Source organism: Ostrea edulis, chromosome 8, assembly GCF_947568905.1.
Source record: "Ostrea edulis chromosome 8, xbOstEdul1.1, whole genome shotgun sequence".
Lineage (NCBI taxonomy): Eukaryota > Metazoa > Mollusca > Bivalvia > Ostreida > Ostreidae > Ostrea > Ostrea edulis.
The window spans coordinates 41515151-41528338 of NC_079171.1; the positions used below are offsets into that span (position 1 = coordinate 41515151).

The 13188-nt window shown below is 36.7% G+C and overlaps 1 protein-coding gene across 1 annotated transcript in view; it reads left to right on the forward strand.

The window, feature by feature from the left end:
* LOC125663233 (receptor-type tyrosine-protein phosphatase epsilon-like) overlaps positions 1-13188 on the forward strand; it is a 50705-nt gene that overhangs the window by 12709 nt on the left and 24808 nt on the right. The window contains exons 5-10 of the mRNA XM_056146118.1: positions 7641-7778; positions 7900-8006; positions 8391-8506; positions 10148-10194; positions 11050-11339; positions 12350-12437. Of these exons, the coding sequence (XP_056002093.1) occupies positions 7641-7778; positions 7900-8006; positions 8391-8506; positions 10148-10194; positions 11050-11339; positions 12350-12437 (786 nt within the window). The remainder of the gene's footprint in view (positions 1-7640; positions 7779-7899; positions 8007-8390; positions 8507-10147; positions 10195-11049; positions 11340-12349; positions 12438-13188) is intronic.

The following is a 13188-nucleotide window of genomic DNA, read 5'->3' on the forward strand; positions in this document are numbered from 1 at the left end:
AGATTTGCATGAAAGCTTCCTGATATAATCCAGATTTAAGTTTGTTCAAATCATGTGCCCGGAGTTGAATGGGGCACAGTAGGGGATCAAAGTTTTACATACAAATGAATAGGAAATGTCTTTAAAGATCTTCGTCTTAAGAACCACGGAGCCAGAAATGCTGGATTTTACATCAAAACTTTCTGACATAGTGCAGATTCAAGTTTGTTCAAATCATGACCCCGGGGGTAGGATGGGGTCACGAAGTGGGGGTCAAAGTTTTACATACAAATATACAAGGAAAAGCTTCTTCTCAAGAACCATTAAGCCACAAAAGCTGAGATTTACATGAAAGCTTCCTGACATAATGCAGATTCAAAAATTTTTAAATCATGGGTAACGGGTGTTGGATGAGTCCACGATAACGGATCAAAATTTCACATACAAATATATAGGAAAAATCGTTAAAAATCTTCTTCTCAAGAACTACGGAGCCAGAAATGTTAAAATTTAGATGAAAACTTTCTGACATAGTGCAGATTCAAGTTTGTTCAAATCATGACCCCCGGATGTAGGATAGGGCCACAAGGGGGGTTCAATGTTTTACATTCGAATATATAGGGAAAATTATTAAAAATATTCTTCTCAAAAACCACTTAGCCAGAAAAGCTGATATTTACAAGAAAGCTTCCTGATATAATCCAGATTTAAGTTTGTTCAAATCATGTGCCCCGGGGTTGAATGGGACACACTAGGGTATCAAAGTTTTACATACAAATGAATAAGAAATGTCTTCAAAATCTTCGTCTTAAGAACCACTGAGCCAGAAAGGCTGGATTTTACATGAAAACTTTCTGACATGGTGCAGATTCAAGTTTGTTCAAATCATGGCCCCCGGGGATAGGTTTGGGGCCACAACAGGTATCAAATTTATAGATACAAATATATAGGGAAAAACTTTAAAAATCTTCTTCTCATGAACCACTAAGCCAGAAAAGCTGAGATTTGCATGAAAGCTTCCTGATATAATCCAGATTTAAGTTTGTTCAAATCATGTGACCCGGGGTTGAATTGGGCCACAATAGAGAATCAAAGTTTTACATACAAATAAATAGGAAATATCTCTAAAACTCTTCGTCTTAACAACCACTGAGCCAGAAAAGCTGGATTTTACATGAAAACTTTCTGACATGGTGTAGATTCAAGTTTGTTCAAATCATGGCCCCCTGGTAGAGGATAGGGCCACAGGGGGGTCAAAGTTTTGCATACAAATATATCGGGAAAAACTTTAAAAATCTTCTTCTCAAGAACCACTAAGCCAGAAAAGCTAAGATTTACATGAAAGCTTCCTGTCATAATGCAGATTTAAGTTTGTTCAAATCATGGACCCGGGGGTTAGATGGGGCCACAATAGGGGATCAAAATTTACATACAAATATATAGGGACACACTTTAAAAATCTTCTTCTCAAGCACCACGGAGCCAGAAAAGCTGATTTTTACATGAAAACTTTCTGACATAATGCAGATTCAAGTTTGTTCAAATCATGGCCCCCGGGGGTAGGATGGGGTCACAAAGGGGGGGGGGATGGGTCAAAGTTTTACATACAAATATACATGGAAAATCTTCTTCTCAAGAACCACTGAGACAGAAAAGCTGAGATTTACATGATAGCTTGATCTTTAAAAATCTTCTTCTCAAGAACCATGGAGCCAGAAATGTTAAAATTTAGATGAAAACTTTCTGACATGGTGCAGATTCAAGTTTGTTCAAATCATGGCCCCCGGGGATAGGATAGGGTCACAAGGGGGATCAAAGTTTTACATACAAATATATTGGGAAAACTTTTAAAATCTTCTTCGCAAGAACCACAAAGCCACAAAAGCTGGATTTTACATGAAAACTTTCTGACATAGTGCAGATTCAAGTTTGTTCAAATCATGGCCAACGGGGGTTGGATGAGTCCACAATAGCGGATCAAAATTTCACATACAAATATATAGGAAAAATCTTTAAAAATCTTCTTCTCAAGAACCACGGAACCAGAAATGTTAAAATTTACATGAACACTTTCTGACAAAGTGCAGATTCAAGTTTGTTCAAATCATGGCACACGAGTGTAGTATAGAGCCACAAAGGGGGTTCAAATTTTACATTCGAATATATAGGGATAATTATTAAAAAATCTTCTTCTCAAGAACCACAGAGCCAGAAAAGCTGATATTTACAAGATAGCTTCCTGATATAATCCAGTTTTAAGTTTGTTCAAATCATGTGCACAATAGGGGATCAAAGTATTACATACAACTCAATAGGAAATATCTTTAAAAATCTTCTTCTCAAGAACCACTAAGACACAAAACCTGTGATTTACATGAAAGCTTCCTGATATAATCCAGATTTAAGTTTGTTCAAATCATGTGCCCCGGGGTTGAATGGGGCACAATAGGGGACCAAAGTTTTACATACAAATGAGTACGAAATATCTTCAAAATCTTCGTCTTAAGAACCATTGAGCCAGAAAAGCTGATATTTACAAGAAAGCTTCCTGATATAATCCAGATTTAAGTTTGTTCAAATCATGTGCCCTGGAGTTCGATGGGGCACAATAAGGGATCAAATAACTAGGAAATATCGTTAAAAATCTTCTTCTCAAGAACCACTTAGCCAGAAAAGCTGAGATTTACATGAAAGCTTCCTGATATAATCCAGATTTAAGTTTGTTGAAATCATGTGCCCCGGGGTTGAATGGGACACACTAGGGTATCAACGTTTTACATACAAATGAATAGGAAATGTCTTCAAAATCTTCGTCTTAAGAACCACTGAGCCAGAAAGGCTGGATTTTACATGAAAACTTTCTGACATGGTGCAGATTCAAGTTTGTTCAAATCATGGCCCCCGGGGATAGGTTTGGGGCCACAACAGGTATCAAATTTATAGATACAAATATATAGGGAAAAACTTTAAAAATCTTCTTCTCATGAACCACTAAGCCAGAAAAGCTGAGATTTGCATGAAAGCTTCCTGATATAATCCAGATTTAAGTTTGTTCAAATCATGTGACCCGGGGTTGAATTGGGCCACAATAGAGGATCAAAGTTTTACATACAAATAAATAGGAAATATCTCTAAAACTCTTCGTCTTAACAACCACTGAGGCAGAAAAGCTGGATTTTACATGAAAACTTTCTGACATGGTGTAGATTCAAGTTTGTTCAAATCATGGCCCCCTGGTAGAGGAGGGGGCCACAAGGGGGTCAAAGTTTTGCATACAAATATATCGAGAAAAACTTTAAAAATCTTCTTCTCAAGAACCACTAAGCCAGAAAAGCTAAGATTTACATGAAAGCTTCCTGTCATAATGCAGATTTAAGTTTGTTCAAATCATGGACCCGGGGGTTAGATGGGGCCACAATAGGGGATCAAAACTTTACATACAAATATATAGGGACCCACTTTAAAAATCTTCTTCTCAAGCACCACGGAGCCAGAAAAGCTTATTTTAACATGAAAACTTTCTGACATAATGCAGATTCAAGTTTGTTCAAATCATGGCCCCCGGGGGTAGGATGGGGTCACAAAGGGGGGGGGGGTGGGTCAAAGTTTTACATACAAATATACATGGAAAATCTTCTTCTCAAGAACCACTGAGACAGAAAAGCTGAGATTTGCATGATAGCTTGATCTTTAAAAATCTTCTTCTCAAGAACCATGGAGCCAGAAATGTTAAAATTTAGATGAAAACTTTCTGACATGGTGCAGATTCAAGTTTGTTCAAATCATGGCCCCCGGGGATAGGATAGGGTCACAAGGGGGATCAAAGTTTTACATACAAATATATTGGGAAAACTTTTAAAATCTTCTTCGCAAGAACCACTAAGCCACAAAAGCTGGATTTTACATGAAAACTTTCTGACATAGTGCAGATTCAAGTTTGTTCAAATCATGGCCAACGGGGGTTGGATGAGTCCACAATAGCGGATCAAAATTTCACATACAAATATATAGGAAAAATCTTTAAAAATCTTCTTCTCAAGAACCACGGAACCAGAAATGTTAAAATTTACATGAACACTTTCTGACAAAGTGCAGATTCAAGTTTGTTCAAATCATGGCACACGGGTGTAGAATAGGGCCACAAAGGGGGTTCAAATTTTACATTCGAATATATAGGGATAATTATTAAAAAATCTTCTTCTCAAGAACCACAGAGCCAGAAAAGCTGATATTTACAAGATAGCTTCCTGATATAATCCAGTTTTAAGTTTGTTCAAATCATGTGCACAATAGGGGATCAAAGTATTACATACAACTCAATAGGAAATATCTTTAAAAATCTTCTTCTCAAGAACCACTAAGACACAAAACCTGTGATTTACATGAAAGCTTTCTGATATAATCCAGATTTAAGTTTGTTCAAATCATGTGCCCCGGGGTTGAATGGGGCACAATAGGGGACCAAAGTTTTACATACAAATGAGTACGAAATGTCTTCAAAATCTTCGTCTTAAGAACCACTGAGCCAGAAAAGCTGGATTTTATATGAAAACTTTATGACATGGTGCAGATTCAAGTTTGTTCAAATCATGCCCCCCGGGGATAGGATGGGGCCAGAACAAGTATCAAGGTTATAGAGACAAATATATAGGGAAACACATTAAAAATCTTTTTCTCATGAACCACTAAGCCAGAAAAGCTGATATTTACAAGAAAGCTTCCTGATATAATCCAGATTTAAGTTTGTTCAAATCATGTGCCCCGTGGTTGGATGGGGCGCAATAGGGGATCAAAGTTTTACATACAGATAAATTGGAAATATCTTTAAAAATCTTTGTCTTAAGAACCACCGAGCCAGAAAAGCTGGATTTTACATGAAAACTTTCAGATATGGTGCTGATTCAAGTTTGTTCAAATCATGGACACCGGGAATAGGATGGGGCCACAAGGGGATGAAAGTTTCGGGACACACTTTAAAAATCTTCTCAAGAACCACTTAGTCAGAAAAGCTGAGATTTACGTGAAACCTTCCTAAGATAATTCAGATTCAAGTTTTTTCAAATTATGGGCCCCGGTGGTCGGATTGGGCCAAAATAGGGGAGTTTTACATACAGACAAATAGGAAAAATCTTTTAAAGTATTTTTCTCAAGATCCAGGGAGCCAGAAAAGCTGATTTTGAAAAGAAATCTTTCTGTTATAGTGCAGATTCAAGTTTGTGGAAACCATGGTCCCTGAGGATAAGATGGGGACACAAAGGTGGATCAAAATTTTACATGCAAATATATTGGGGGAAACTTTAAAAATATTCTTCTCAAGAACCACTAGGCTAGAAATGCTGAGATTTACATGAAAGCTTCCTGACATAACGTAGATTTAAGTTTGTACACATCATGGGCCCCAGGGCTTGTTTGGGACCACAATACGGGTTCAAATTTTACATACAAAAACATAGGAACAATCTGGAAAAATCTTCTTTTCAAGAACCACTGAGCCAGAAAAGCTGATTTTTACACGAAAACTCTCTGATATAGTGCAGATTCAAGTTTGTTCAAATCATGGCGCCTGGGGTAAGGACGGGGTCACAAGGGTTGATCAAAGCTTCACAAGCAAATACATAGGAAAAAAATTTAAAAATCTTCTTCTCAAGAACCACTAAGCCAGAAAAGTTGAGATTTACATGAAAGCTCCCTGACATAATGCAGATTCAAGTTTGTTGAAATCCTGGACCCCGGGGTTAGGATAGGGCCATAATATGGGATCAAAATTTTACATACAGACATACACGAAAAAATCTTTAAAAATCTTCTCAAGAACCACTGAGCCAGAAAAGCTGATTATTACATGAAAACTTTCTGACATAGTGCAGATTCAAGGTTGTTCAAACTATGGCCCCCAGGGGTAGGATGGGGCCACAAGGGGGGGAGGCAAAGTTTTACATACAAATATATAGGGGAACACTTTAAAAATCTTCTTCTCAAGAATCACTAAGCCAGAAAAGCTGAGATTTACATGAAAACTTCCTGACATAATGCAGATTCAAGTTTATTTAAATCATGGGCCCCGGGGGATGGATGGGGCACAATAGGGGATCAAAGTTTTACATATAAATATATAGAAAAAATATTCTTCTCAAGAACCACAAGATAGAACAGCTGAGATTTACATAAAAGCTTCCTGACATAATTCTTATTCAAGTTTGTTCAAATCATTGGGCCCTGGGGGTAGGATGGGGCCTCAATGGGGATCAAAACTTAACATTTAACTTTATCTGAAAAATGCTTTAAAATCTTCTTCTCAAGAACCGCTGTGCCAGAAAAGCTGATTTTTACAAGAGAACCCTCTGACATAGTGCAGATTCAAGTTTGTTCAAATCATGGCCCCCAGGGGTATGATGGAGTCACAAGGGGGATAACAGTTTTACATACAAATATATAGGGGAAAACTTTAAAAAAAATCTTCTTCTCAAGAACCACTCAGCCAGAAAAGCTGAGGTTTACATGAAAGCTTCCTGACATAATGCAGATTCAAGTTTGTGTTAATCATGGCCCCCAGGGGTCGTATGGGGCCAAAAGGGGATCAAAGTTTTACATAAAAATATATAGTTAAAATATTCTTCTCAATAACTACTGAGTCAGAAAAGCTGATATTTACAAGAAAAGTTTCTGACAAAGTGCAGATTCAAGTTTGTTCAAATTATGGCTCCCGGGGGATAGGATGGGGCCACAAGTGGGAGGGGGGTCAACGTTTTACATACAAATATAGGGAAAATCTTTAAAAATATTGTTCTCAAGAACCATTGAGCCAAAAATGCTGACATTTACATGGTAGCTTTCTGATGCAGAGTGTATTCAAGTTTGCAAAACTCGTGGCCTCCAGGGCTAAGTGGGGTCATAATAGGGTCTAAGGTTTTAAATGCAAATATATATGGAACGTCTTCAGATATGGGGCAAGGTGACTAAGGTGAGTGATGTGGCCCATGGGCCTCTTGTCATTAATCGAAGTATTTCGTTTAACACACGCATATATCGTCCATCGCCTTGAATGTACTCATATCAAAATATTAACAAATGTAAATAAAGTTTTGGCTAATAAATAGCGATCCAGGTAAATTCGGGAGCGTATTATTCTACTATGCAACGATCTGGCGCCATTTCGTTTGTATATTTGAAGAGAGGGTGTTACCCCCAAATGACTTTGATAGGTAAAAGTGTGGCATATTCTACTATATTATTTTTTTTATTTTACTAGGCCACATATGCTAAGCGCACCTTCTCCGTTAAAAAGGTATCCCAGTATTAGTTTCTAGAAAATGTCTTTTCGGAGTACTTATTTTACTCTTAATTGTCAATGATTTATCTAGCGGGTTATCAGAAAGAAATTGGCGATTTATAGGTTACGTGCTGTGGTCACCCTTCAATTCCATACGGGTGAATATTATCGAGAGGGACATTAAACAATATATACTTCCTTAATCTCTGTCACCAGCCAATTATTAATATCCCTTTCATTGTCACTCGAACAATAGTTACATTACGGAATGATACTGCCAGACGCTAAATAATCAATATGCAGAGTTCCAATAATCAATTCGCTGACACGAGATTGCATTTTTATATTGATATGTATTGTGTAATAATTTGCTTTTACCGTTGATTTATAGTATGCTCCGGGAACAAGTATGGTGAAAATTGCATCCAGACATGTGGTAATTGTTACAACAATGAGATATGTGATCACGTGAATGGCACTTGCTTCAAAGGATGTGACGAAGGGTTTAAAGAACAATTATGCCAAGAAGGTAAAACAAAGTGATGAACATTCATCACTATATCTTGCAAAATGGAAAGTGTTATTCTCTTAGAAATGTGGTACGTCTTTTTATAAATCAGATATTAAAACAATGTTACAAAATATTTCAGAATGTGAACCACAGTACTATGGATATAACTGCGAGAAGAACTGCAGTACAGAATGTGTCAATCAAACCTGCAATTCCTTTAACGGAGAGTGTTTTGAAAAGCAGACGGTGAGAAATTGCGAGTAATATCAAAACATCAAATAAACGAGACAATGGCGATAAAATCAAAATTTACATTTGAAAACGTTTGTTAATCCTGCTAGATATTCGTGACATTTACCAAATCTCAAAATGCGATTCAAATGATAAATTGAAAGTTGTTCTAAGAATTGACACTGCCTCTAATCCTGTTATGAACCTTTTAGCTGTTCAACTAATATTCTGACTGGTAATCTGTGTATAAACTGATCAATTTTGGATTGGAGCAAAAATAAACTGTTGAAAACGTAATTCAGTCCCGGGATCAATGTCATTATTCATAATTCTAAATATATTGAAAATAGTATTGTTTTTTGTTGAGAGTATGTTCAACATTTAAGATTTGTTTTTCAGACGCAAGAACAGAAAGGTACACATGAAGATAACAATCTAGGGCCTATCATAGGTGGTGTTGTCGGCGTGCTATCAGCTTGTCTACTGGTTGTTATTATATTTTGGGTGCTGAGAAGGTAATCACTGTTCCTCGTGTCTACATTACAGCTGGTGTATAAAACAATATACAAATTTTGCTGCAAGTAGAATATATGTATACAATAGAGAGATGTATCTTTAGAAATGGTAAGCATTCTGTTGAAAATCCAATATTCCTTAGCAGATAGATAATATCCACTCGTAATAATAAGAGTATCAAACTTTTTATCATGGTAAATCAATATATCAAGTTTTCTACTGTAGTAAAATGATGTATCAAATATTTCATAGTATTACTTTCATAGTAATTATTTAATTTTTACCAATGTAGTAAATGAATATATCAAAGTTTTTATCGTAGGATATTAATGTATCGGAATTTCTGCCATACATAGGCAAGGTATAAAAACTTCCTTGACCTACATGTATCTTTGAAATGCAATAAATTAAAACATATGTTAAACAAAGAGTACCATAATGCAAAATATATCCCAAAACCCCGTATCATATTACCCCTCCCCCATTGATTTTAATATGCTATACAATGGGGCGGTCATTCGGATGAGATTGTTAAAACCGAGGCCATGTGTACCACAGCAGGTGTTGCACGATAAAGAACACCCAATCTGCTTAAAGGTCGTAAGCGCTAGCATAGGCCTATGTTTTGTAGCTCTTCATCGGCAATGGTGACGTATCCATATGAGTGCAAATATTATCGATAGGGACAATATACAATTGATAAATCATGTCTAGTTTTCAAACAACCCTCAATTTCTTGCGAGGTTATCCTTGGTTGTATTTTATACGTCATGTGGCCTGCGGTTTCAGGGTGCATGGAATATAGCCCGTGGTAAATCCCTCTACATCCTCATTTTAGGATTCGGCTAGGTGCATCTCACGGGGGATCCGGGTAAAATAGGACCTCAGTTGTTTGTCGTAAGAGACGACTAAATGGGGTGGTCCTTCGGATGATACCGCAGAATACGAGGTCCCGTATCACATTAGGTTCAAAGGCCGTAAGCGCTGAACAAAAGCCTACACTTTACAACCCTTCATTGGCAATGATTTCCTTTCGTATGAATGAAATATTAAGCAAATCAAGCAATCATATATATGCGAAACAGTTTATAAAATATTGTAAACTGATCTAATTTACTCTATATGGTATACAATGCGTGTTGCTTTCATACAGTTTAAATTTACTTAGTAAATTGAGTTTGATATTTTCTGAAGAATATAGGATTTCACATGTCGCTAGCCCAAGGAAAGATATGTAAACAGAACAGTTTATCGTATTATGGCGCCCTTCCTAGGTCGTCATAAAGCGGAACTGAACTGTAACTTTGTTTATATCGTATAAAGAACGTTGGTAATGACAAAAGGACCAATGAAAGGAGAAACAAGACTCTGAACATGATATCTGAAATTATTGCAATATGAGGAAATTCGAATCAAGCGGTTTACTTTTTCATATAATGTCAATTGTGAGTGTAATCATTTACTCATTCCACTTCCCATGAAATATGGATACAAATATATTTAAAACTTAATGTGTCTTCTACTAAAGGAATGGGGTATCATATAGATCATGCATGATGGGAATGTTAAATATTTCATAGACACCTACAGTTATTAAATTCCTATCTTCAGTTATATCCTCTTCGTTCGTATTATTTCAGATATAGATCACGGGAACAAGGAAGGAAGACACAAAGCGCCGCACAGTGTAAGTGAAAAACTGATACTGTCAATCGTTTTTAGGTTATCTGTAAAAGCTGGTTGGCTGTATATTGTTTAACGTCCCACTTGAGAATATTTCATTCCTATTAAGACGTCAGCACTGCCGGTGGAAAGCCGAAAAATTAGGCCTGTGTTTGGCACTTACAGCCTTTGGGCAAAGATTTATCTTTATCGTGCCTCACTTGCTGTAACACGGGGCCTCGGCTTTTGCGATCTCATCCAAAGGACCACCCCATTTGTTCGTCTCTTACGACAAGCAAGTAGTACTGAAAACCTATTCTAACACGGATCCACACGAGAAAAAGACCCTTCGATTTCTTAACACTGCTAAAGATATATCCTGCTAGTATTTGTGATTGTGTAATGATGCATGTTTGGTATCTTATGCTCCACATGTTGGAGAAGTCTAACAATTTTGGCCCATACATGGCTTTGAAGGTGATAGCAATGGTGGTTCTTTATCCCACCAATGCTAACAAAACACAAAGATATCCGATTTTGAAAAGTCATGCTGAGATATCTGTGACTTTCACTTCCACTCTCGAACGCTTGGCGAGGGGAATTCATATCCTTGCTAAACATCTTAGAATGTAACCATTGACATCCCAGTTGAGAATTCACAAACCTGACCACTAGGCATTTATATTTATACTTAGTTATTAAAAAAGTACAGGGATGTAAATGATAGGAATAATTATATGTGCAACTTGAAAAAAATGTTTTTTTCTACACACTTTAAACCGGAATTGTTTTCAAGATATCCTTTTTAGAGTAAATAATGTACAAAACATTATATTAAAACATACAAAAAATGAACACGACTTTTTATTTGTAATTGCAGCCAAGAAAGATAACTTCCGAGAAGACTTTAGTAGTCTTGACGAAAAACGTCCATCTTCGAAAGACCGAGAAATCGTATATATGAATTCAGAGAACAAGAAACCACTCATTGGTCCAAAGAAAAGCTACGAGGCTGAGGTTGATGAGGACGAGTTGATTCACTCAGAAAATCCTTACGGAGACGCGTATTTAAATGAGATGATCATACCAGATATACCCTTGGATCAACTGGAGTCAAAAATTGCTGAGAAAAGAAAGAACAATGATGATGGATTTCAACGAGAGTACGCAGTAAGTCTACAAAAGAATTTCAAGATTTTGAAGATGATGTAACATGAGATTTTTGCTATTACAAATTCAAATCGAAAAAGTATCCCTCTGAAATATTTCAAAACATATATTTCAAAAGAAATTATACCTATCACATATTTGGATGATTTTGATTTAACTATTTTGAACCGACGCTTATTTTTTCACCCCTGCAAGGTTAATCGATATATGTATGATAATGGTATTCGCTTTGTGAGAAACGTAACAATGATATAGTTTAGCAAGACAAAATATAATTGGTTAAAGTGCTGTCTGACGTGTTTCATACCGTAGTTGGACCGTTCTTGACACACTGATTTGACTACGGATTACTCCGTTTACCTTATCAAGACATAGGGCTCTCGATGGGTGTGAACGGTCGGCAGGGGATACTTACGCCTCCTAAGCACATGCTCCAACCTCTTCTATGTAAAGAGGTCCGTGTTTTTCCCAATTTTATTTTCTATTCGTTCACTATATAAGGTCAACATAACGAACTGCGATCAATCTCATAACTCCTAATACAAAATAAATAGTTGGGCAAACACAGACCCCTTGGACACAACAGTGGTGTGAGCAGGTGTCTAGTAGGAGTACGCATCCCCTGTCGACCGGTCACATACGCCAAGAACCCTATATTCTGATCAGGTAAACTGATTTATCCATAGTAAAAATCAGTGTGCCAAGAACGATCTAACAATCGGCATGAAACACGTCAGACCCAAATGATAGGTTGTATTTGCGAACTAGATCGTTACAATGATCATAAAATATGAGAAATGCTGACTTTAATTGAGACTGTTGAAACCCCTATGCCATCAAGTTGTTTGTCACTAGTTTGTCTTGATAAATATGTCCCATCAGAGATGGTACTTCATGGTAATGGTTGAAATATGAATAAGCTTTCCTGTATAAGCGCCTAGACACGCTAAGATATGGACCTTGCTAAGATATCAATAACGTTGCGGTAAACGCTTTTTTTTTTTTTACAGACTTTACCCTATGGAGAGCAGTATCCATGTGAAGCTGGAAAGAAGGGAGAGAATATCGTTAAGAACAGGTTTAAAACGACCTTTCCATGTAAGTGATGGGTTTCGATACCTTCTAGTCACCTGTCATTTCTGTCCAGCAATCGTGATTTTTAATCTCTCATATTTTGTACATAACCTGGACGCAGTTGCAAGAGGGTTAGTCAACTTTAACTGACGCCTAACTAGCCTTCAGCTTAAACATTCATATAGCATTCACTTGAATGTAACTGTCACTTAAACTTGACAAACGTTTGAGCAACTAACCCTTGCTCATTAAATGTAGCTTTAATAATAAAGCGCTCATTGTTTGAAGCTTATGTAATGGAAGCTGTTTCGTTTTGGACTGTGTCTATGTAAGGTGAAGATAACGAACAGTGATCAATATCACATTATATAGTTACTAGATTTTGTAAATCATTCCTGCGCCACCAATGTAACTTCATCACTCACCCGTACAAAATCAATGACGGTATATGAAACAAACCTGTTCCATTTCATCTCTACAACGTGCGCGCAAAATCTGACTCGGTTACCCACTAAAATAGATCAATTGCAGTATTTAATACACGTCAGATGTTATGCATAATTTCATTCATAATATTTCTATCATAGTATTTGCATGTAGAAATAATCCAGGAACAGCATGATTGTTTTAAACCAAACACTAGCTAAATTTCATGGTTGTTCAATCTTTAAACCCTATGGGGATTGTAGAATAATTACATGGTTTTACTCTTCTTTTATGGAACCTACTTTATGGAACCTACCTGAAGTCACTTTCATCAGGTTCATGGTGTTGA